The 26,757-nt window shown below is 35.7% G+C and overlaps 1 protein-coding gene and 1 long non-coding RNA gene across 2 annotated transcripts; both read left to right on the top strand.

The window, feature by feature from the left end:
* Window positions 1-1,868: 1,868 nt before the first annotated feature.
* On the top strand, window positions 1,869-4,226 carry LOC129909532 (mucin-5AC-like). The gene has a single exon (XM_055986608.1). The coding sequence runs from the start codon at window positions 1,869-1,871 to the stop codon at window positions 4,224-4,226; it is 2,358 nt and encodes a 785-aa protein (XP_055842583.1).
* Window positions 4,227-9,740: 5,514 nt separating this feature from the next.
* On the top strand, window positions 9,741-12,136 carry LOC129907815 (uncharacterized). Its single transcript, XR_008771171.1, has 3 exons — window positions 9,741-11,697; window positions 11,816-11,949; window positions 12,007-12,136. It is a non-coding gene; the product is annotated as an uncharacterized LOC129907815 (long non-coding RNA).
* The last annotated feature ends 14,621 nt before the right edge of the window (window positions 12,137-26,757 follow it).

Below are 26,757 nucleotides of genomic sequence, written 5' to 3'. Positions count from 1 at the left end.
TAAAGTTAACATGGCAAGTGTCGCGTTATTTTTGGAGGCCAGCCCCAACAAAATAAAAAAAAGTAAAATAGAAAAAAATTGGGGCGCCTTTGTGAAAGTAAAAATAAATAAAACATCGATTGGATAGACTTCGTTATTTATAAAACTTTTGTAAAAGTTCGGGGCGCCTGCGGCGCCCCTCAGTACTTGCGCCTCTGGGCGACGGCCCAGGCTGCCCCCCCCCCTAAAACCGGCCCTGGATATTTTTATATAAAAACACCAAAATTCAATTGAATTGTCATATAACTATATAGAGTTTCATTTCATAGTTTCTCATAATAAGAATGTCAATGTACGGTAAATTACACCCTTGCGTTAATTAGAAAATGAATCGATATTGTGATATTTCTATTCAACAAAATATCGATATTTTTTTTGAGAAGGCCATCTCTATAATTATCACAGATGACAGAAAAACACAACAGCCCTTCAAGCAAACAGGTCCGACCCCGGTCCGAATCCGCTCCGCCTCAGGTGGAGCTGAGTCCGACTTCCAGGCAGAAACTGGTCCGAAGGCGGCTCAAATTAGTATGGAAATTAGAATCACCGCGGAGCCGATTTTATATGTATTGGTTTTTTCACCACGATTTCTCCTTCGACTTTGTGTTCATATACAAAAAGTTGCAAGTGTGTGGGTGCAACCCCGTCTTTCGCGGTCGGAGTGTCTTTTCTGAACTCCGTTTTCTTGCTTGAAGGGAGATGACAAAAAAAAAAAAAACAATTCAAACGAGTTGAAGTTATTTAATTTAAGAAAAATAAAGTTAACATGGCAAGTGTCGCGTTATTTTTGGAGGCCAGCCCCAACAAAATAAAAAACAAAATTTTCGTAATTTCAACGGCTTTTAGATAAAAAAAAAATTAATGGCGACGGCACAGGCAAAAAAGACATACAACTTTCATGGTTTCACATACATGTATTAGTATAATAAGGTTCTATGTTATTCAAATTGCAACATAGAACCTTTTTACTGATTTTTTCAAACAAAAAAATACATTGATTTAAGTTACATTGAACCTTTTTACGCAAATTTTTCAAAATGAAATCTTATGGAAATGATCTTTTTTCTAACTAAAGTAAAAATAAAAGATCTTTTGATGTTTTTGCTGGTATTGAACAACAGAGATGGAGTCGGCTAACTTGATAGTCAATATATGACAGTCAAAAACGACGATTTTGCTCCACAATTCGTCGTTTTTGACTATCAACTATCGGCTATCAAGTTAGCGGACGGACTTTTACTTAACAGCAAAGAATTTTTGTATCTCGTTCTGTACTCTTTAAACCAAAATATGTACTATCCAACCTTAACTTTTGCAATAATTCATAACCTAGATATTCTTACATCATAATTAAATTAAAATAATGTTTTTTTGTGTGCCAAGAATTGGAAGTGATTTTTTGAAAACTTTTTTTTTTCATAATCGAGGTTGGGAATTTCATAGTTCGTACCTATTAATAAACCAAAAGTTAAAGAAACACTTAGATTCCTTAACTTTAAATAAAAGAAGTCATCTTAGTACCCAAAAAACAAAAAATTAACTAATTTTTAGTGGTATTTGGAAAATTGAGTATTTTTTTTTCAAAGGTCAAGATTTTACTCTACTAACTCTTCGTTATTCATCTTTACAATTATATTAGTTTATTTCTATTAATAGTTTCATCGAATAAAACTACTTACGTTATACATGGAGACAACACCCCCTATGAGTTGACTTTGTCGTGGTGGGGGTGCTTATCGTGGGATCCTCCAGCAATCCAGTTGCAGGATCTCACCACAAACATAACTCAAAAATAACCTCAAAGTTAGAAAACTTGAAAAATAAAAAACATGAAAAAAAAAGTTAACGAAAATATAGAAAATCGAACGGGGATATACGTTCAAGTGTCGGCAGGTGTCGCGACTGCCGGCGAGGGCTTGGCCTCGAAAGAGGCTAAGTCGCTAATGACAAAAGTTAGCTCGGCGGAAATAAAGAAAAACGCTGACAAAAAGAAAAGGAAAGGTGAGTCGACCTCAGCCTCCAGAAAGACTGCAAAGTGCAAAACTGGAAGCCGGCGAACAACCACCAATCCAAACCCTGCTACCTTGGTAGCTCCCACCAGTGAAAGTACGGCTGTTTCTTATAGTACTACTGACACCCCAAGCACTAATGTAGATAATTCTACGGGCCCTGAAGGGGATGCTATGACTGAAAAACGGACCGTCTCTTACGAATCCACCCTCAGTCAAAGCAAATCCCTCCAGAACACGTTGGTTACTCCACTCCCTGACGGAAGTAAGGCTGTCTCTTATAGTCATGCTTCCGCCGAGGAACACAGTAACAGAATTGCTACTCCAAATTCAGAAATAGTTAACTCTGTGGGTCCGGAAGTGGCTGTTTTGACCAGTAAAACGTCTGTCTCTTACAGTCTCACCTCTAGTCAAGGCAGACCTCTTCCTGACCCTAAAAGTGCTCAAATCCCCAGCGGCAATGTAGCTGTCTCTTATAGTTCCACCTCCGCTGGAGAGGAAAGCAAAAGAGCGTCCCGTAATGACATAAGGAACGCAAAGGGGATTTATAGAGCATTAAGTTTGATACCTATAGCCGAACGTTCCGCAGAGCAATCCAACAAGTTAGAATGGGCAAAAGCTATTCTCAGTAAAAGATTGACCAGCAGCGACTTAACTTCAAAGCGACAAAGGTCTGTTGAAGATTCCGTCTCGGAACCTAAAAGACAAAAAGTGCATAATTCCAGCACTCACACTAGGAAAGACCTGTCCTTTAGTGACGTTCTTAAGGACAAGTCTTTCCTCGCCGTTATCGATAGTACGGCTGTCTCTTACAGTACTACTGACACCCCAAGCACTAATGTTGAAAATTCTACGGGCCCTGAAGGATGTGCTATGACTGAAAAACGGACCGACTCTTACGAATCCACCCTCAGTCAAAGCAAATCCCTTAAGAACACGTTGGTTACTCCACTCCCTGACGGAAGTAAGGCTGTCTCTTATAGTCATGCTTCCGCCGAGGAACACAGTAACAGAATTGCTACTCCAAATTCAGAAATAGTTAACTCTGTGAGTCCGGAAGGGGCTGTTTTGACCAGTAAAACGTCTGTCTCTTACAGTCTCATCTCTAGTCAAGGCAGACCTCTTCCTGACCCTAAAAGTGCTCAAATCTCCAGCGGCAGTGTAGCTGTCTCTTATAGTTCCACCTCCGCTGGAGAGGAAAGCAAAAGAGCGTCCCGTAATGACATAAGGAACGCAAAGGGGATCTATAGAGCATTAAGTTTGATACCTATAGCCGAACGGTCCCCAGAGCAATCCAGCAAGTTAGAATGGGCAAAAGCTATTCTCAGCAAAAGATTGACCAGCAGCGACTTAACGTCAAAGCGACAAAGGTCTGTTGAGGATTCCGTCTCAGAATCTAAAAGACAAAAAGTGCATAATTCCAGCACTCACACTAGGAGAGACCTGTCCTTTAGTGACGTTCTTAAGGACAAGTCTTTCCTCGCCGTTATCGATAGTACGGCTGTCTCTTACAGTACTACTGACACCCCAAGCACTAATGTTGAAAATTCTACGGGCCCTGAAGGATGTGCTATGACTGAAAAACGGACCGACTCTTACGAATCCACCCTCAGTCAAAGCAAATCCCTTAAGAACACGTTGGTTACTCCACTCCCTGACGGAAGTAAGGCTGTCTCTTATAGTCATGCTTCCGCCGAGGAACACAGTAACAGAATTGCTACTCCAAATTCAGAAATAGTTAACTCTGTGAGTCCGGAAGGGGCTGTTTTGACCAGTAAAACGTCTGTCTCTTACAGTCTCATCTCTAGTCAAGGCAGACCTCTTCCTGACCCTAAAAGTGCTCAAATCTCCAGCGGCAGTGTAGCTGTCTCTTATAGTTCCACCTCCGCTGGAGAGGAAAGCAAAAGAGCGTCCCGTAATGACATAAGAAACGCAAAGGGGATCTATAGAGCATTAAGTTTGATACCTATAGCCGAACGTTCCCCAGAGCAATCCAACAAGTTAGAATGGGCAAAAGCTATTCTCAGTAAAAGATTGACCAGCAGCGACTTAACTTCAAAGCGACAAAGGTCTGTTGAAGATTCCGTCTCGGAACCTAAAAGACAAAAAGTGCATAATTCCAGCACTCACACTAGGAAAGACCTGTCCTTTAGTGACGTTCTCTTACAGTACTACTGACACCCCAAGCACTAATGTTGAAAATTCTACGGGCCCTGAAGGATGTGCTATGACTGAAAAACGGACCGACTCTTACGAATCCACCCTCAGTCAAAGCAAATCCCTTAAGAACACGTTGGTTACTCCACTCCCTGACGGAAGTAAGGCTGTCTCTTATAGTCATGCTTCCGCCGAGGAACACAGTAACAGAATTGCTACTCCAAATTCAGAAATAGTTAACTCTGTGAGTCCGGAAGGGGCTGTTTTGACCAGTAAAACGTCTGTCTCTTACAGTCTCATCTCTAGTCAAGGCAGACCTCTTCCTGACCCTAAAAGTGCTCAAATCTCCAGCGGCAGTGTAGCTGTCTCTTATAGTTCCACCTCCGCTGGAGAGGAAAGCAAAAGAGCGTCCCGTAATGACATAAGAAACGCAAAGGGGATCTATAGAGCATTAAGTTTGATACCTATAGCCGAACGTTCCCCAGAGCAATCCAACAAGTTAGAATGGGCAAAAGCTATTCTCAGTAAAAGATTGACCAGCAGCGACTTAACTTCAAAGCGACAAAGGTCTGTTGAGGATTCCGTCTCGGAATCTAAAAGACAAAAAGTGCATAATTCCAGCACTCACACTAGGAAAGACCTGTCCTTTAGTGACGTTCTTAAGGACAAGTCTATCCTCGCAGTTATCGATGGAAGTAATGTCGATGGCATGATCTCTTTTGACCGTTGGACGATGGTCTCAAACAAACTGCAGATCTCCTACTGGACTCTCATGATGGAGAACCCGGGTGGGCCTGCAGTTGTTGAGGACGCAAGATGGCGCCAAGGCCGCGTCTAGCTCGTCGCATTCGGTGACAAGAGATCATGCGATCTATATAAGCTTACTATCAGCAGACTAGAGGGGCTATGGCCTGATGCCAAGCTAGAGGTTGTGGCAAAGGAAGACATTCCTTGCAGACCTAGAGCTTGCATCAGTATCCCAGCTGAGCTAGCCTGCAAAGATACTGTACTTAAAATGATCCAGTTTGGAAATCCATCCCTACCCACTCACGACTGGAAAGTCGCAAAGCTGAAGGAGCCAACGGGCCCTTATAGATCGGCAATAATTGTCATCAATAAGGAGTCGTTGTCTCCCCTAGCCGCGAACCAAAGTTAGATAAGGTTTGGATGGACTTCCACAACCTTAAGGATCTACAAAAAAGATGAGGAGAGTGCAAAAGCTGCACCTCCAGCACTTCCGGCACCTGAGGTTCCCTCCTTGGAAGAAGATATTGCCTTAAATATCAACCCTCCATCAATGGAGGTTGATAATCTCCCCAACTGAGGAGGTCCCCTCGGGCTCTAAAACGCCAGCCATAATGGCTCCAATCCCAGATAGTTCCGATGTTGAGATGGAAACAGAGGACTATCTCAACAGGATTCTACTCAGTGAACATGAACTCCTACGTTCATCTTCTGAGTCAGAATCCGAAGAAGACCTCGACCTTACGGTAGTGGGGCTGATCTAACTAACAGCAGCATTCATGCTCCAGTTAGTTCGGATTAACCTTCACCACTCCAAGCAGGCTTCGGCCTCCCTTCTTCTCCGAATCCACAAGAATGGGGAAGACGTGGTGCTGGTCCAGGAACCATGGATCTGCAAGTCCATGGTTCAGGGACTCAGGACTCCTGGGTACAACTTGCTATATGCATCGGACAAAGGTGACCCGAGATCATGCATATTAGCAAGAAGTAACACTAATGTATATTTACTCCCTAATTACAGCGATCGAGATGTAACCGCGGTCAGATTGCAAACTGACCAAGGAACATTCTGGATTGCGTCGGCATATCGCGGCCATGACCAACTCGGCCCTCTCCCTGGCGAAAAACTACGGAGACTTGTAGCCGATGCTGAAAGGCAAAAGATCTGCCTCATAATTGGTTGCGATGCAAACGCCCATCACACGGTCTGGGAAAGTACCGACATAAATGATAGAGGTGAGTCACTTTTTGATAGTAAGTAATACTGGCAATGAACCAACATTCGTTACCAGAAACCGACAAGAAGTACTAGACATTACTCTTGTCTCCGATTCGATTCATCAAAGGATCTTAAATTGGAAAGTATCTGAAGAACACTCGTTCTCTGATCATAGATACATCCAATTTAGTCTTAATGATGTAACTACTAAACAGTTAGCATTCCGAAACTATCGCAAAACTAACTGGCAAAAATACAGGGAAACTTTGAAAAGCTTACTTAAACCTGAATTTCTAAGTTATCCCTCAAATACAATCGATCTCGACAACAAAGTCAATGATCTCACTTCTGCCCTTAACCTATCAATGAATAACTCCTGCCCACTCATACAAGTAAGAGGAAAGCAGAAGCCACACTGGTTCAACTCATGGCTAGAACCGCACAGAAAAGCTTGTAGAAAACTTTTCAATCTCGCCAAATCCACTAGAGATGTTTCAGACTGGGACCTATACAAAGAATCCCTGAAAGTCTACAAAAAACAGCTAAGAAAATGTAAAACATCTTCTTGGAGAAATTTCTGTGAAAAAATAGAAGACTCTTCAGAAGCCTCTAGATTAAGAAAAATTCTCTCAACAAACCCTTTAATGCCCAGTGCCTTGAAAACAAATAACGGGGCCTAGACCAACTCCTGTGAAGAATCACTCAATTTGCTACTAGATACTCATTTCCCAAGTAGCTCAACCATCATAAACAGAGTCGACCCATCAGGGCCAGACACAAATTCAAAAAACAATCTCGGTCTGATTACAAGAGAGAAAATAAAGTGGGCCATCAACGCCTTCAAACCATACAAATCCGCTGGACCGGATGGTATAATACCAGCCGAACTTCAAATGGCATCAGATATTCTAATTCCCATCTTAGAGATAATTCTGAATGGATGTGTAAACTTGAAACACATCCCTGCCCTATGGAGAGAAGTTAAAGTTGTATTCATACCCAAAGCAGGTAAATTTTTTCATGTCAATCCGAAAGACCTCCGACCTATCAGCTTATCATCATACCTTCATAAAACTCTAGAACGAATGATTGATATCCACTTGCGTAATGTCATAGATCCCAATCTTATATCTACAGCACAACACGCTTATTGTAAAGGGAAATCGGTTGAAACAGCACTACATACTGTAGTGCGCACTATTGAATATTCCCTCCATCACAAAGAGTTCACCTTAGTTGCATTTCTTGATATTGAAGGCGCGTTAAACAACGTCATCAACATAGCAATCACAAATGCACTGAAGAGCCTTAAAGTAGATAGCTCACTGAGCGAGCTAATAGACCTTATGCTGAAAAGCAGAATTATTAACTCAACTCTAGGAGATTTCTCAGCAAGAAATTCTGTTAGTAGAGGTACACCACAAGGAGGGGTACTCTCCCCACTCCTGTGGAACTTAGTGGTTAACGAACTACTAGTCAATCTAGAAGTAGATGGATTCAAAGTGATTGCATACGCTGACGACGTCGCCGTCGCCATTGCATGTATCAAGAAAACATCTCCATACTATAATAGAACTAATGCAAACTGCTCTCAATAAGCTACTAAAATGGGCAACAAACTGTGGATTGGGGGTAAATCCTCAAAAAAACAGAACTGGTCCTCTTTACAAAGAAATATAAAATTCCACAACTAGACCCCCCTCTATTAATGGTGCTCCACTTAATTTTGCCAGCGAAGCAAAATACCTGGGAAACTGGAAAACCAACATACAAGAATGAATAAGAAAAGCCACAGTGGCACTCTTTTCTTGCAAAAAAGCTATAGGGAATTAAAGGGGGAATATCCCCTAAAATAACTCATTGGCTATACACTGCAGTCATCAGACCTATTCTCACTTACGGGATAGCAGTTTGGTGGAGTGCTCTGGAAAAAGTAACATATCGCGACAAGTTCAGCAAAGTCCAACGTTCAGCCTGCATGTGCATCAGCGGAGCTCTCCGTTCGAAACGATATAATACTCAATCTTCCACCCATAGATATATTCAGCAAGCAGGTGGCCGCGAGCACTCCTATAAGACTCCAAGCCATCTCTCAATGGACCTATAACTCTATTGTTCACACAAATATTCTGAATTCATTCGGATCAATCCACAGTCACTCCGACTACACCACCCCACAATTGGTTTTTGGCAATAATTATGAAGTCACCATCCCAAATAGATCAGAATGGGACAATGCCGAGTTTCTGAGAGATGATTCAATTCATTTCTACACAGATGGTTCTAAAACCAATGACGGAGTGGGTGGCGGGGTTTACTCAGATAGACTTAATGTTAGTCTCTCCTTCCATCTCCCTAATCACTGCAGCGTGTTCCAAGCGGAAATAATGGCGATTAAAGAAGTATTGACTTGGCTCAAAGAAAACGTGATATCTACATCGGATATCCGCATCTTCTCTGATAGCCCGGCCGCCCTTAAATCGTTAGCTTCGGTTTCCACAAACTCCGTAACTGCCCGCGACTGTCGATCATCTCTCATGGAGATGTCACAACAGTTTAACATTCACCTCTTTTGGGTGCCGGGTCACAGAGATATTCTGGGAAACTGTGAAGCAGACGAACTCGCAAGAAATGGAACTCTAATACCAATTTTACCCAATAAGGCAAATATTGGTATACCAATCGCAACGTGCAAACTCATGCTGAAGCAAGAAGCTATAGAGGCAACAAACATACGATGGTCAAACATTATAACTTGCCAAACGACCAAGCAGATCTGGCCTAGGCTAGATCCAAAACGTTCAAAAAATTTGTTGTCTCTAAGCAGATTGCATATCAGCTCTGTAATAGGTGTCTCAACAGGACACTGTCTCATAGGTAGACACGCCATAAGACTTGGCGTAATCTCTAACGACTTCTGTAGAAGTTGCCTTGATGAGGAAGAAGAAGAAACAATCCAACATCTTCTCCAGTAGACGTAAGAAATACTTGGAAAAATATTTCTTAGAAGATACTAGTGAACTAATCAATACTGACATCTTCAACCTTCACCGCTTCATTAAAAGCTCCAACTGGTTTAATTAGTGACGAATTTCCTTACAAAATCATGGTATCACAACGGACCAATAAATGGTCTAAGTGTGTCAGTTGTTTTCCTGACAGCCATTTCAACCTAACCTAACCTTCATGGAGACAAATAAGCAACTTAGAATCAAGATGATAATCCTCTAAAATCCAATTCTCTTAAATTAATAAGATTTCTAATAAAAATAAGTAAAATTTGTTTAAACATTTTTAAAATCAAAGTGAACTTCATTTTAAAAAGAATTTTCTTCTTAAGAAAATTTAAGTGTAGATATCTGCTAAGATTGAAATGATTTTTCATTAATATTATCTACTTATTTATATTAAAAGATTAAATAAACTTTAAATTTTATTTGGCATACATTTTGCACCGTAGATGATTGTTTTAAGACGACTGTCTTTATTTGCAAAAAAGCATGCAAAAATCCGATTGATTTAATACAAATTCTAAATGTTTTTAGCATGTCTTTTTTCTGTGTACCTAATTCAACAAAAGTAGGAATTGTTGTTTTCTATAAATGCAACAACATGATTTGTGGTATTTTTTCCTGTTATTTAAAATAGATTTTGACTGTTTTGTGTCAGTCACTTTTTTCATATAAAATGCATTTATTAAGCTCTTTGTAACTATAAGGTTCTATGTTGAACATAGAACCTTTTTCAATTTTTTTTACAATTTTTTTTCATAAAAAGGTTTTAGGTATGTCATTTTTTAAAAATGCTCATAGAATCCTTTTTTGTGGTGAAATTAATGTTTTTTTCATGGTTTTATGATTTTTTTAGGGTCCTTTATAAGATTGCATCAATACTTCACTGCTATGTAACTATTTCATCCAAAAACCAGCCTTAAAACACTTAGATCGATTTTCTCAAAACTAAGGTGAGTTGACATACAACCCTATAATTCTCAGCCAGCGATATATCGAGGGGTGTTCCTGGAGAACAGGAAAAGATCTGTTTTGTGGGGATTTACACATCCACATCGATCGGTCCATCTTGTTAGATTGTTTAAGGCATGATGTAAGAGATCTTTAAGGTTACTGGGGTGCTTTCCTGATACGGCAATAGCAATATCATCCGCATATGCAATCACTCTGTAACTCTCCGCCTCTAAATGTCTCAACAGCTCATTTACTACCAAGTTCCATAAGAGGGGTGAAAGGACACCGCCTTGCGGCGTCCATCTACTGACAGATCTTCTTACAGAGGAGTCGCCCAGCTTTGAATTGATCATTCTGCTAGTTAGCATTTGTTTGATCAATTCTCCAAGCGACTCTTCCACCTTAAGAGATGACAGTTCAGACGCGATTGCAGATGTATTGACATTGTTAAAAGCACCTTGTATATCGAGGAAGGCAACCATAGTATATTCTTTATGATGGAGGGAGAATTCGATGGTTTTCACCAGTGTATGAAGAGCTGCTTCCACCGATTTTCCTTTGCAGTAAGCATGCTGTGCCATATACAGAAGTCTAGTATCAATTCTTGTTCTTAAGTGGATATCAATCATTCGTTCAAAGGTTTTGAGAAGGAATGATGATAGAATAATAGGTCTGAGGTCTTTCGGTTCTACATGGGAATATTTTCCTGCTTTGGGTTTAAATATAACTCTCACTTCCCTCCATAGCACAGGTATATAAACTAGTTTCAGACAGCTATTGAAGATCATCTCAAGGATGTGAAAATAATGTCACTAGTATTTTGTAGTTCGGCTGGTACTATGCCCTTAGGTCCTGCTGATTTGTATGGTTTGAAGGTACCGATTGCCCAGTACAGTTTTTCCCTTGTGATCAGGCCTTGTGAATAAGTTACAACGTTTTCAGATATACTATATGTAACGTTACTAACAGTTTGCGTGCTTCCTGGGAAATGAGTATCAAGAAGCAGGTTGAGCGATTCCAAGAGCCATCAGCATTTTTCAAGTAGCTAGGCATCATTGGATTGGTTGAGAGGATTTTTCTTAATCTAGATACTTCGGAGGTTTCTTCTATATTGCTACACTAAGATCTTTTGGATTTCCTCAATTCTTTTTTATATACTTTTTATATATATTGAAGCATTTCTGGTGCATTTTGCTCGATTGAAAAGCTTCCTACAGCTTTTCCTAATTGGTTCGAGCTCTGAGTTCCACCAATGTGGTTTCTATTTTCCCCTCACATATGTGAGCGGACAACAGATTGCCATAGAGTCCCTTCAAGCAAGAAAACGGAGCTCAGCAAAGACACTCCGACCTCAGAACGCGAAAAACGGGGTTTCACTCACACACTTGCAACTTTTTGTGTATGAACACAAAAGTCGAACGAGAATCGTGGTGAAAAAGTGCGAAAAGGAAAACACCATTTGATAGAGACAAGTGCAACCCCATTTTGCAAATTTGTTTAAACGTCAAAATTAATAAAACAATAAAAAAAAAGTAAGTAAGTGAGCGAGTGGAGGAAGCGAAAGGTAATTCAAAATATCGGCAGTGTTATAAATTGTGTTCTAGCGTTTTATTACTATCAATATACTTTCCTACTGATTCTTGAATATAATAACAATCAAATAACAATTTTTCTGTTCATAGGCACATTCTCAAAAACCACCCGGCCGAGTGCACCACATGCACACCAATTTACATGTGGAAAAAAACCAACCCCTTTACCCGAAGGTACACCAATGCATCCGGATGTGATGCGAATGACTGGGAATCCCCAGCAGGTATTTGATAACATTAATATATCTCCTGTTCATTGTTTAATTATTATCTTTCTAAAGAATAACGAATCAGCAGGAAGTATCAACACAGGAATCCACATAGTTTCACCAATAACAGCAGCAACAACAAATTGAAGGATTTATTTTATTTAATATTTATTTTAGTATTTAATATTGTATTTTTGTAATTTCTTTTGCTACAAAAACATTAAAATAAAAAAAAAAAAAAATTTCAGTGAAAAAAATTAATACAGGATTTTTTTTAGGTTAGAAATGTCAAATATATTCGATACTCGAGTATCGATCGGCTCCGTTTTCTCGGAATGGAGATTTTCACCACACTAATACATATGTGCCCTTAATTATGAAAGTGGACTAAGTCACTCCTAAAAATGGCCTCAAATCTAGCCTTAAAATAATTATTATTTAACGGGTAAAGTTAATTTGAAAGCGAAATTGCAGTAAATAAACTTCTTTATTGCTCCTCTAGTGATTTCATAAAAGAAATATAGTTAAATCGTTATAAGAAAATTATTATGTAAGTTTTTCTTTAAAGAATGCAAAAAGTGACTTAGTCCACTTTCATAATCATGGGCACATATGCAATCGACTTCGCGGTGATTATAATTTCCATACCAATTAGAGCCGCCTTCGGACCAGTTTCTGATCCGAAGTCGGACTCTGCTCCGCCTCAGGCGGAGCGGATTCGGACCGAGGTCGGACTTGTTTGCTTCAAGGGGTTATTCAGAGCTATAGTGAGATCCCTTCAAGCAAGAAAACGGAGCTTAGTAAAGACACTCCAACCTCAGAACGCGAAAAACGGGGTTGCACTGACACACTTGCAACTTTTTGTGTATGAACACAAAGTCGAAGGAGAAGCGTGGTGAAAAAGAGTGAAAAGGAAAAAAGAACGTAGGAAAGACAAGGGCAAAAAAAAAAAAAACTGCGTCATTTTGTTATTCCATTTGTGAAGTGTCTCGTGTCGTGTCTTGTATAGTTAATTGTTTTTAACATATTAATAATTATACAAAAATATGTAAAATTTACTATGAAAAATGAAAAATGTAGTGTTTGCAAGTCGCGATTTTCAATGTGCAACCGGGAAGTGGAAGTTCGAAAAATAATAAAAAAAATATTTTGGCGTGAGACGACATCATTAGCGAAATGAAAGAATTCTGCACAACACCAACAACCAGCAGCAACAACAAATGAATTAAAAGACTTATTGTATTTTAAGTTTTATATTGTATTTATTCTGATTGAAATAAAAGTTCGTTTGTCAAAATAAAAAAAATTCAACGAAAAAAAAATAAATATTGTTCTTTTTTTGGTCGCAAATGCGTCATTTCTTTTTTTTGTTCCCTTTTCTGGTAGGTTTTCGCAGCTCCGACTCGGGTACGACTTCGGCTCCGTTTTCTCGGAGTAGAGATTTTCACCACACCAATACATATGCAATCGACTTCACGGTGATTATAATTTCCATACTAATTTGAGCCGCCTTCGGACCCGTTTCTGAGCCGAAGTCGGACTCAGCTCCGCCTGAGGTGGAGCGAATTCGGACCGAGGTTGGACTTGTTTGCTTGAAGGGATCATTGACTTTACTGTCAAGTTCGTATACAGGGTGTCCCAAAAGTTAACGCCGAAACGAAAACGGTAGATAGGGTAGGTGGTGACAGTTATCAGAAAAATAATAAAAAAAACCGCAGCCATATATTTTGTGAGTTATAGGCATTTGAAAAAAAAGTCGAAAAAATGGTCACCCTGTGACGGTATTTCATGTGCCGTGACTACAAATCTTAATTTTTCTCATTTTTTTCTTTTGTTACGGAACCTTGAATAACCCTGCTACCAAATGCTTTAAGCAAATATTAATGTTTTGCCCAACTAAGTACTAAAAAATTTTACATGACTCTAATTCAATGAACCGTAGTGTAAAGAAAATGCACTACGATGTTTCGGCAAGTTACCTTAAAAGTTGGTGTGTTCAATTCTCTTTTCAAAATGGTATAACATTGTTGAGAATATTCCATAAAAAACCGAGATAAAATTTATTTTCTTAAGAAAGCCGACTTTTTTATTACGTAATTTTTCCATATTATTTAAGTTTTTGTATTCTGAAAGGTTGAGAACGTTGTGAATTCTAATAAATTAGTGACAGTAGATTTCTTTTTAACAAACCCGTGCTGATTTTCACTAATGATAGAAGGACAATTAAAAGATAAGACATCACAAACTAACGATTCGAACAATTTAGGTATAACAGAGATCAGAGAGTTTGGCTATGGGGCGGTAGTTAGTAACTAAGTGACTAGGACCTTTTTTAAGAAAAGCATATTTCCATAGATCAGGAAATGTAGAGTACTTAATTGAGTGGTTAAAAAGAATAAATAGTGGGTAAGATAAATGATTTGCACATTTTTTTAACATGAATGACGGTTAACCGTCTGGGCCAGAACTTAGACTATCGTCAAGTTTTAAAATTTGTTCACAAATTGTAGATTCAGTAATTGAAAAATTTATTAGTTCTACGTGGGCATATTGTTGAGATGTCAGAGGGGATCGAGGGTCAGATGGGAGAGTTTCCTCAAAGGACTTCATAAAAAACTCCGCAAACATGTTGGATATAACTTTAGGATCTTGGCTAGAAAACTTATCAAACTCCATACATATTGGGTTGCTATCAGTTTTTCTTTTAATATCAACAAAACTCCAGAATTTTTTAGGATTTATTTTAAAATCATTTCCAGTTTTGGTTAGGAAATCATTGTAAAGATAGTTTGAATAGTTGTTAAATTTATTTTTAAAATCAATATAATTTAGTAGGTCGCTATCAGTTTTAGTTTGATTGAACCTTAACCACTCCTTATTTCTTTTGTTTTTCAAGGATTTCAAATGCCGATCGAACCATGGGGGATAGTTATCTTTAGTTTAGTTACATGACGTAAAGGGATCGTTTCTAAAAAGCAGTCAAATATTATTTTATAAAACTTAAATAACTTATTATCTAGGTTTGAACCACTAAGCAAAGTAGGGTCAATGTGGGTAAATGTAAACAATTTCATGTCTTTTTTTACTTGCGATATACAGTGATGGACAAACAATAAGACCACTTCGCCTTACTTTAAAAACAAATCAAAATAAATAAATACGAAAATAAATTGATTTCTAAAGCGGTCAAAACAATAGGACCACTACTCAAAAAATGGAAATTATTTCATATTTCAATTATTTTTGCTGTCAAAACCAATATATTTTCGAAAAGCCCTTATTTGCCATCACCGCACATACTTTTGGAGGCTTTAATTCGACTAATTTGCGAGAAGTGCGTCTCGGTATTGCATACCAAGCCTCTTGAAGTTTTTGTCACAACTCATCCTTATTTCTCGACTTTTTTGCACCCAATGACTTCTTAACGATAGCCCACAAATTTTCAATTGGACTTGGGTCCGGCGATCGGGCAAACCAAGACATAACATTAATTCTATGCTCCTTAAGCCATATTTTAACTGGGCCCAATGTATATTTACGGTCATTATAATGCATAAACTGCCATTTTAAGGACATTTTGCACTCCGTATATGGAAGAAAAACTTCTTCTAAGAAATTAGGATATAAATGCTGGTCCATGTTTTCCTTAATCCAAAAAATTATACCTACTACGTGCCAAGAAAAATACCTCCACACGATGATGTTTCTACCACCGTGTTTAAGCGTTTGTCTTGTGTATTGCGGTTTGAATTCTGCGTTCTCTGGACGCCTTATCCATCTTTTGCCATCTGATCCCACTAATTTGACTCTACTTTCGTCGGGATACAGAACATTGCGCCATTTTTCTTCATTTTCTGGACCAATCCAATTAAAATGGTTTTTTGCAAAATTGATTCGGTTTTTGCGATGCCTCTTGCTGAGGAGTGAAACTTCCCTGGGGACTCTTTGGAAGAGTTACTTTTCTTATGGTGTTCTTCTGAGTGTTTTCTCACTTATTAGCAAGTTTAGCTCTAATTCCATGTGCGAAGATGACCTGAAAGTGTCTTTTTATGACAATCGCATTATTTCTAAGACGTGTTTTTTTGAAGTTTTTCGCTTTGTTCCTATTTTAAAATGTTCTTTTGAAAACTCTAGAGCGTTGAATAGAAACGTTTTTAATTAACCAATAGTTTCGGCAATTTCCCGTTTTGATTTGCCTTCTCTTGTCAGTTAATGCATCAATTCTTTCACGGTTGAAGAACAATGGACTCGACGACCCATTTTAATGTTTTCCTAAACTTTTTTTTGCTCCACTAATATTAAATGATCTCACAAGAGTATTCTGTTTAAAATATTGTTTAAAATTTGAATCCTAGGTAATCAAAAAATAAATTAATTCACTTGGTCCTATTGTTTTGTCCACACGATTTGAGGGTTCTTTTTAGTTTATAATTTTTTTTTTTGCATCAAACTATCTGTGCATGTTCTTTTTCTTTTATTTCATAATAGTTTCGTTATTTAAAGCAGAATATAGTAAAAGGAGCCGTTTTATTTCATTGGAATAAGAGATAGAGAGCATGTTTTCAAAGTGATAGAGGTGGTCTTATTGTTTTGTCCGTCACTGTAGGTACTATAGGGCAAGTTTAGGATTCGTAAAAAAAAATCGAACTCGAGATAACAATTTTACATGACATTACGATGATGGAGAATGCCAAAAAAGTGGGTCCGGCAATTCTGTCTGTCTGTGTGTCTGTCTCTATCTGGAGCTGCAGCCTAAACGAGTGAAGTGATTTTCTTCAAACTTGGTAGTTAGCAGTTTTTGGTGATTCCCTAGAGGGGAAATTGAAATTTTTTTTTTATGACCAAAACTAACGGTACCTGCCATATAACGGAAATAGAAAAGTTATTTTTTTTCAAAAACGGCTCTAACGATTTTGATTAAAATTTTTGTATGTAGTACTACACATAAGAGCCAACTTTTTAAATAAAAAAAATATTTTTTGTACCGTTATTAACGGTACCTGTCATAGAACGGTTTTTTTCGTTTCTTAATATCTCGTACAACATTAACCCGATTTAAATGAAAATTTGTATACAAAAATGTGTAAGTAAAGATAATATTAAAATTTTATAAAATTTTCAAAAAACGCATTTTTGGTTTTTTAAAAAATATTTCAAAATTTTTTTTTGAAAAATCAATTTTTTGAAAACGGATCAATGAAAAATTTTGAAATTTAGTTTTTATGTGTAAACTAATTATTTCTTCAAAATGGCATACCAACTTTTTTTTTGAAAAATGTTAAAAAAAATTTATATATAAAAAACTATTTTTTTAAAAAACGGTTATTACAATTTTCAAAAATTTTTTTCTAAAAATACCTTTTTATACAAGAAATAAAATAGCATATTTATTTTTTTATTTAAGATAATTTAAAACGGAGTTTAATTAATTATAAAAACAGATTTAATTTTTTTATACTTCTTATGAAATTTCTTCAAAATATCAAATTTTAAATTTCTTGAATAAAAAGCTTTAACATTATAGTTACTTTAAACATAAGAGCAAGTACGTGCGACCCCAGTAGGGCAATTTATTTCTTTCGACTTTAGATTTTTATATGTTTTCACGGAACAACTTGAATGGTATTTTCAAATGCAAATATGAAATGATGGCAATTCTTCTTTATAAATATAAACAAATATTTCCCAAATTGTTTACATTACTGTCAAATATGGCATGTTTACAAATACCCCACCATGTTTGTGTTTTTTTACAAATTCGGGGTAAATGTAAACGGTGGTTAAAAATTTAGAATTTCCTCTTTATCATATGGATAACAACTTGAAAAACGTTCAAGAAGGTATTTGACAAAAACTTGTTCGAATTCCAATAATAGTTTTTGTTTTCTTCCTTTGATTCTTTATATAGGTGCCCAATATGCATCTTGAGCAGCTCTGAACGTCATATTTTTTGTTTTTTTACGTCAAAGACCGACTTTGCATCATCATCCACTTAAAATGATGGTTTTGGCTACTTTAAAATGTGACTCCGCGGCACTTTAGCAATAGTAATTGACTGAAAATAATAGATCAGAATACGTTGTTTACATTTACCCATTATGAAAAATATTCTGGGGTAAATGTAAACACATGCAAATCGACATAAATGTCATGTATTTTAAAATTTGCTTGTATCACATAGAATCAACATCAAAATTAAAAACAAAAAAGTATTTGCAAATTATACTGACTTAATTGAATCTGCAAAAATATTTAATTTTTCTGAAAGACTAACGACTTGTTTGGCACTTTAAAAAATTATCTTTCACGGAAAACACGCTCGTCGAATTAATTCTCTCTTGACAGCAATGAGCTTGACGTATAAGTTAAAGGATACATGCGTCCGCGATTTGTACTTATGTATGCATCCAAGAGATTTAACTGAAGCTTGTTATAAGCCATGTTTTCATTTACCCCTGTTTACATTTACCCACATTGACCCTATCCCAATCAATGAGACTTAGGGCCATTTTTTTCACTCGGAGTTGAACAAAACTTGAGAATTTTCAATATAAAAATTGAAATTGAAATTGAATTCAACAAGATTACAAGCATTTGAAAAGTTACAAACATTCAAGTTCAAAAATATCGATAAAGCAGGATGATGACGATCTTCGATGACAAGTTTTACATCACTATGTGTAACAGCAGCGTCCGTGTTTAAGGACTCGGAAGAGTGTACAAGGTCCAGTATTTTATTGTTATTGTTTGGAACTCCATTAATTTGATTTAAACAAAGGGCACCCATCGAATCTATGAGGGAGATTTCTTTGGACGACGACAGATTAATAGGCAAAAATTCGCCGCTATCATTAGAATTAATCCAGTTTAGATCACTTAAATTGAAATCGTCAACTATGATTATTTCATCGTTAGGGTCAATGTTTTCAGTTATGCCATCCAGGCAGTCGTAAAGTTGATCATATACATCACTGTTGGAGCAAGGTGGAATGTAAGTAGCCACTACGTAGAGGAAACCATTAGGCATTTTTATCTTTATGCACAATATTTCAAGCAAGGATTGTCGGAAGTCATCGACGAGAGAGCACATTAACGAATTTTATACGGCTATAATAATTCCTCCGCCAACCACAGTTGAATCGTAGTTAGAATGACGATCACGTCGGAAAATTTGGTAGTTGCTATCAAAAAGTTCAGAATTAGCTATTGATGAACATTGCATCATGAGGGAGGTTGGTTAAGTTCGTATAGACTATATTGGTTTTGGTCCGTAAGCCGTTAACGTTTTGATAGTAAATTAATACATGCTGCTGGGTTTTAGCGTTTTCAGTTACTGTCGAAAATGGTGTGGTTGTATCTTTGAGTTCCTGTTCACAAATTCATGTACGATTACACCATTAGGCCAAAATGATGGAGAATTCAGTAAATGGAAAATCGAGTCCGAACATCTTATTTTAAATGATGCATACTTGGAATAGTTCCTTTGAAGCATTTTCTCCACTGTGATTAATTCTAGTTTACCAATTTTCTGAACTAAATACGTTAAAATATCTAAAGCATTTGTAGATGGTGCATGTTTAGAAATAAAAATTTGTTTTTGACCTTCAACAACTTTAAGTCCATGTGCAATAGGAGATTCGTATCTATTATCTTCGATTACAGGTTGTTCTACTGCAGGTCGCTCTACTGCAGGTCGCTCTACTGCAGGGCGCTCTACTGCAGGTCGCTCTATTGCAGGTCGCTCTACTGCAGGTAATTCAAATGGTTGACTCGAGGAGTTTGGTAAGGAAGTTTGAACTGATGCAGAAGGAGAACGTGCAGTAATAGTTTCAGTAATAGTTTCAGTTATAGTTTCAGTAATAGTTTCAGTGGAAGAAATTGTTCTTGATTCTTGTGTTGTTATGGAGACCGGATAAGTTGGAACATATGATTCAAATACAGATAAACTTTGTTTCTTTGTGAAAGGATTCAGTTGACCAATATCTGTGTCCTTGTCCACTTCGTCACTTTTCCGTTTTGTAGATGAAGAAAAACTTTGCTCAGAGTTAGCATTAGAATTTTTTAACTTTCTTCTTGTAAGTCGGCCTTGATGTGGAGGTTGTGATGCTAGGTTTTCAATTTTGTCTGAAAGGTACAATAGTTGTTTGTGCATGTTTTCTAAATGGTTGGTGTTTTCAATGACATTTCGAGCAATATTAGTGTATGCGAAAGGATCGCACTCGTCACAGAAATAATAGAAAGATCTATTTTTGGCAAATAATTTTATAGAGCTGTGTGGAGCATCAATGCATTTCACGTGAAAAATTTTCCGACATATTCCATTGCATATAATAGAATCAATTCCATAATCAGCAATTTCGTTACATAAAGAACAATTTGCCATGTTGTAAACGATTCAAAATAAATTATAAATTTTAAAAGCTTTTTTTTGTGTTTTGACCAATTTAAAAATATTTTGGGATTTTGATTTTTGGCCAAATTTAAAAATAATGTTTGCTACTGTACAGTAGGGTGTCCGTTATTTCCCAAGGTGATTTTTTCGGGGGAGACACCCCCCAGATCGAAAGTTGATGGCCTTAATAAGGGGAATTTAGCAAAAAAAAATTTTGGAGGTCATTACCCCGTGCCTCTAAGGTCATTCTTTCCCCATACAAATTTGTATGGGAAATTTTTAACTCATACATAAATTTTTTTTCTCTCGAGTTAAATCATCTATTCTTAAAATGAATCAACTCTGGTTGGAAAATAGTTCCTTTAAAAGATTACATTCAAAATTTCCCGTTAAAAATTTTTTTTATATTTTATTTCGGTTTTTGAAATTATTAGCTGTTTTCGTAGTTTTTGCTTTCACCTATCACATAATTTTTTATTGGTTTTAATTCTTTTCAAATATTGCGTTCAAAAATTTGTGTATAAATCAAAAATTTTAATTTTTTTAAATTTCTATTTCAAATTTTTGCCGTTTTTATAATAAATAAATATTATTAAATACTTTAGCCAACTTTTTTGATGTAATTTTTTAGATGAATAATTTTTTAACAAAATTCAATAAAAATATTGTAAACATATCTTTTGTAGTTCGAGAAAAATAAATTTAAAGGTATAAAAACGGCAAAAATTTAAAAAAAATTAAATTTTTGATTAATACACAAATTTTTGAATGCAATATTTGAAATTAATTAAAAACCAATAAAACTGCATTTAAGGGCAGGTCTACCCAAGCAGCCAACTTAAATCTCATGTAAATGAATTTGAATGTATTAGTGCACTTCTCTTTGCCATGATTTCACAGCTTTGAATAACATTTTTGCTCTTCGACTCTTTTTTCCCTCAAAGTGAAGCAAAAAAAAAAAAAAAAAACAAAAACAAAATGGAAAGCCACACAAGAAGATAGAGAAAAGAAATACCTCAATGCACAACAAGAATACGACGCAAAAAACCAGACGGCAAAGGAGATACATTTTTGTTGTTTCATTCATAAGATGTGTGAAAAAAAAATGCTAGGCAGGCAGACGCAGAACCAGCGTTGCCAACCCGTTCAGTCAAAATTATGCCTCACTTGAAAAAAAATTATGCCTTCACGGAGAAAAATGAATCTAGTATTTTATACTTCATATGACTAGTAAGGAAATTAAAGTAAAAAGCCCTAGATTTTAAGTAAAATTTACCTTACGTATTGAACATTTCTTGGTTCCGTAAAGTAATTTTTACAAGAAAATTATGGTGAACAAAATAAAGTAGTATATACCTTACGAGTAGAAATATTTTCTTTACGTAGAGTAAAATAAACCTTCATCCAAAAAAGTGTATGACTCTTTTCACTTTAAGATTCTAGTAAAACATATTTTACAAATTTAACTATTCTGTTAATAAGTTTTACCTTACACTTTTAGGTGTGCGGGTGCGGAATAATTAATAAAGAAATAAAATCTAAAAAAATTATTTTCTCATTTGTGTTTTTCTTTTGGAAGTGTAATGTTTTCATTACTTTTTGTGTTCTTTTAGGCGTTGTTATTGGCTCCGTAATTACGGATAGCATATTTTTTTCTTGTGTTAGAAAAATATATATGTAGGTATCCATATGGATAAACATCATTCAATCTAATTAATTCATGAAGAATTAGATTAAAATTGGATCAAATAAAGTCAATTCCATTTTTATTGATGATATTTTCCTAAATAAAATTGTTTGTTTGCATCTTACAAAATTATAATAAACTAGGTAATTTATTTAATTATTGAAAAACATAACAGGGTCATACGTTACTTACTTCTAAATAGCTTTGAGGATTAAGTACGTGTTACCTAGTTATGCTTTTCAATAATTACAAAATTCAGCTTTTTTATTTTAATTTTTGTAAGAAAAATGCACACAATTTTATTTAGAAAAATGTCATCAATAAAAATGAAATTGACTTTATTTGATCCAATCGATTGCAATCTGGAACTAAATTATATACCTTCCATAGAGAAGTTCAATTTACTTTAAAAATCAGTATTTTCAGCCTTATAGTAAGGTAAAATATGTACCTAACTTTCTAGTAATTTCTATTAGAAAGTCATACAAAAAAAGGCTTTACTGTAAAGTTAATCCTAAGCTATAAATTTACTAGAAAAGTAAGGTGAATTCCATTTTATTGGGGAGTCATCCCTATTTAAACTTTACATTAAAGTTAAATATACCAGAAATAAGGTAGCTCATACCTTATTTTTTCTCCGTGTTTTCAAATAAATTATGCCTCAATTTAAATTTCTTAGTTTATGCTTAAAAATTATATACAAAAAGTACACAAGTACACTAAACGAAATGTTTATTTAATCAATTTATACATTAAGGGCCAATTTTTCAATAGTCAGATAAACCTCAGATAGAGATTATTCCTAGGAATAAAATTTTTTATATTGAAATTTATTCTTCTGATAGTCTTACTGACGATTGAAAAGGCAACTTATTTGTCACGTAACGGAAACTTTTTTCTTCGAAAGGAATATTTCAAGACGTTGCTTCATATAATTGGAAGAAATAAGCAGCCAATTTTTTTCATCAATAAAAAATATTAGCCTATTTGCAAGCGTTTTAGACCTTCTTACAGCAACAAAATTAGATTCTTTTCTAGTAAAAGTGATTAGTGTGAACAAAATTCTTCGAAAAATTAAACACTACCAAGAGTTAAATGTTAAAAACAAATTCTGTATATAAAATTTCGAATAACCTTTATTTAAAAGATATAGAAAATATAAGTTTTTACTCTTTTTATCAAAATATTTAAAAAATTATGAGAAAGTTTTAAAATATAAATCAAGAGTAGAAAGAAAAAAATTATGCCTTTTTGGCAAAAAATAAGCCTCAATGCCTTAGCTAATAAAATTATGCCTAAAAGGCATAATTATGCCTCAGTTGGCATCGCTGCGCAGAACAGTGATTTTTTTTTATTATCCTTTACTTATGAACATAAATAATATGTATTACTAATGAATAACAAGTTCTTTTTTTTTGTTTGCTGGATCTAATTATGTCATGTGTTTTATTATCTTTTGTTTTCTAATGATATTTGTATAGGTTCTTAGAAAAATATGTATATGTATAAAAAAAAACGGCAGGCGAAATCAGACATTTCAAAAATATTATAGTACCTAAGTAGGTATATCTAGCTATGCAGGATTCACAACCCTTTCACTTTTTCAATTTAAGTAATCAAGGGGCACGGTAGTGCCCAGCCAAGTTCTCTAGCAACTTTGGCACTACACCCTTATTTACAGGAAACAACTCAGACCATTTTCGACCCCCCTCTAACTTCCACACCAAAGATGCTAGAAATTTCAAACTCACTACATTTGTTGAGCTCGTAAAAACCAAACTCGTCACAAAATTTCAGCCTCCTACGATGAGTAGTTTCTGAGATATAGGGCTTCAAAAATCGCAAAAACCGTAACTGACTCACTGACTCACTGACTCACTGACAGATCATCAAAATTATGGAGAACTTCCCGATATCGTAGAAACTTGAAATTTTACACGGTGATAGGACTTGTGGTGTATACAAAGGAAAAAATCGAAAATTTGAGATTTTCAATTCAGGGGGCGTGGCATCCGCCCATTTCCGCTGAATTTTCATCATATATTATAGAGCACTTCTGATTATCGTAGAATCTTGAAATTTGGTAGAATAGTAGAGCTGGTAGTTTATACAAAGGAAAAAATTTAAAACTTGAGAATTTCAGCCAGGGGGCGTGGCAACCGCCCATTTCCGCTGAATTTTCATAAATTATTATAGAGCATTTCTGATTGTCGTAGAATCTTGAAATTTGGTAGAATGGTAGAGCTGGTAGTTTATACAAAGGAAAAAATTTAAAATTTGAGAATTTCAGCCAGGGGGCGTGGCAACCGCCCATTTCCGCTGAGTTTTCATAAATTATTATAGAGCACTTCTGATTGTCGTAGAATCTTGAAATTTGGTAGAATAGTAGAACTGGTAGTTTATACAAAGGAAAAAATTTAAAATTTGAGAATTTCAGCCAGGGGGCGTGGCAACCGCCCATTTCCGCTGAATTTTCATAAATTATTATAGAGCACTTCTGATTGTCGTAGAATCTTGAAATTTGATAGAATAGTAGAGCTGGTAGTTCATACAAAGGAAAAAATTTAAAACTTGAGAATTTCAGCCAGGGGGCGTGGCAACCGCCCATTTCCGCTGAGTTTTCATAAATTATTATAGAGCACTTCTGATTGTCGTAGAATCTTGAAATTTGGTAGAATGGTAGAGCTGGTAGTTTACACAAAGGAAAAAATTTAAAGTTTGAGAATTTTAGCCAGGGGGCGTGGCAACCGGCATTCCCGCTGAATTTTCTTCAAATATTATAGAGCACTTCTGATTGTCGTAGAATCTTGAAATTTGGTAGAATGGTGGAGCTGGTAGTTTACACAAAGGAAAAAATTTAAAATTTGAGAATTTCAGCCAGGGGGCGTGGCAACCGCCCATTTCCGCTGAATTTTCATAAATTATTATAGAGCACTTCTGATTGTCGTAGAATCTTGAAATTTGGTAGAGCTGGTAGTTTATACAAAGGAAAAAATTTTAAATTTGAGAATTTCAGCCAGGGGGCGTGGCAACCGGCATTCCCGCTGAATTTTCATCAAATATTATAGAGCACTTCTGATTGTCGTAGAATCTTGAAATTTGGTAGAATGGTGGAGCTGGTAGTTTACAAAAAGGAAAAAATTTAAAGTTTGAGAACTTCAGACAGGGGGCGTGGCAACCACCCATTTTCACTGAATTTTCATCAAATATAGAGATTTTATATTCTGCAGCCATACCTTGCAAAAAGTAGTGAAATCACAACAAAAACATTACTGTTAAAAAAAGAGCCAAGTTCTCCTATGTTGAAATTATGCTGGCACAAAAAGTACTGAGATGTAAAAGTGTACCAAGTTCTAAAGTTTGGGTTCAAATTCGTATCAATAAAATTTTGATTGTTTACTTGGCAATTTTTGAAATAACTTTAAAAATCGATAATTAAGAAAAATTGTCAAGAGAACAATCAAAATTTTATTGATACGAATTTGAACCCAAACTTTAGAACTTGGTACACTTTTACATCTCAGTACTTTTTGTGCCAGCATAATTTCAACATAGGAGAACTTGGCTCTTTTTTTAACAGTAATGTTTTTGTTGTGATTCTTTTTTTCGCAGTAGTGTTACAAAGTAATATGTAGGCTGGTAGGTAAGTACCTACCTACATATTGAAAAATGTTTGTTGGTGCTTTCTATCAGTGCGCTGCGTCATGCGGTGGCAAAGTAATAAATGTTTTTTGATCATTTAGGTGATGATGAACAATGAAAAATAGATTTATCATCTCAGTCATTCGCGGAACATGGCGCTGGGCACCCACATAACTACAACTACAACTACTACATACTAAAAGTAAAATATATGGTAGGTATATATTAAGGTAGGTATCTATTAGTTGTTGCTATGAATCATGGTATAAAAAGACAAGGTATGATCATTAGAGCCGCCATCTTACAAAATGGGGTAATAAGGTTTTGACGTTTGGCATTTAGCAAAGTCAAAAGCAACAATAATTTCCAAGACAAATTTGTTTACAACAACAATTTCAATGGGCTGGGCTGTCAAAACCTTAAGTAGCCATAAGTTTTGACAGTTCTCGATACTGAGTTTTTTCTAATGATCATACCTTCTCTTATTATACCATGGTTATGAATTACTGTGGGTATGAGGACAAAGCGAGGAAAAACGTCGCACCGACTAGGTAGGTACTGGTCATTTATGGCTTTCTTTTTTATTGTTTTCAATTTCAAAATCTGTGTCCGTTATTTTTGTGGCAATTCTTTTTACAAGACTGCCAGTTGTATTAGACCAGTGCCAATAGTTTTTGAAAACAAAAAAATTATAAGCAGCATATGGGTGGTGAGAAAATTTAGGATAAATGGTAGGTATATGAAAGGGGAAAAATAAATTGCACACAAACAAATTGGGGGAAAGGGGGTGGGTGGGCGAAAAAGTGGGATGGGTGTCAAAAATCGTGGTTTTTTACGATTTGTGCCAAAAGTAGAAACCATTTTTTTTTATAAAACCTCAAAAAATTGAAAAAAATGCAAAAATACAATTTTTTATTTTTATCTTTTACAAAAATAGTTAGATTTTACCCAAACTTGGTTAACAATTATTTTGTTATGTGTTATATCTACTAAAAATGTTTTTTTGAGCAAAAAGTAAATTTTTGGATTTTTGACGAATTTAATTTGAAAAAATAGCCTATTTTTCAATCAAAAAAGTTACCGAAAAAATTTTTGATTTTAG

Source organism: Episyrphus balteatus, chromosome 1 (assembly GCF_945859705.1).
Source record: "Episyrphus balteatus chromosome 1, idEpiBalt1.1, whole genome shotgun sequence".
NCBI lineage: Eukaryota > Metazoa > Arthropoda > Insecta > Diptera > Syrphidae > Episyrphus > Episyrphus balteatus.
Note: the sequence above shows the minus strand (reverse complement) of the source record. Positions and strands in the feature narration are given on the sequence as shown.

Bases quoted from the DNA above. Each gene is read 5' to 3' on its own strand.
- LOC129909532 (XM_055986608.1), top strand. From the start codon at position 1,869: ATGAAAAAAAAAGTTAACGAAAATATAGAAAATCGAACGGGGATATAC.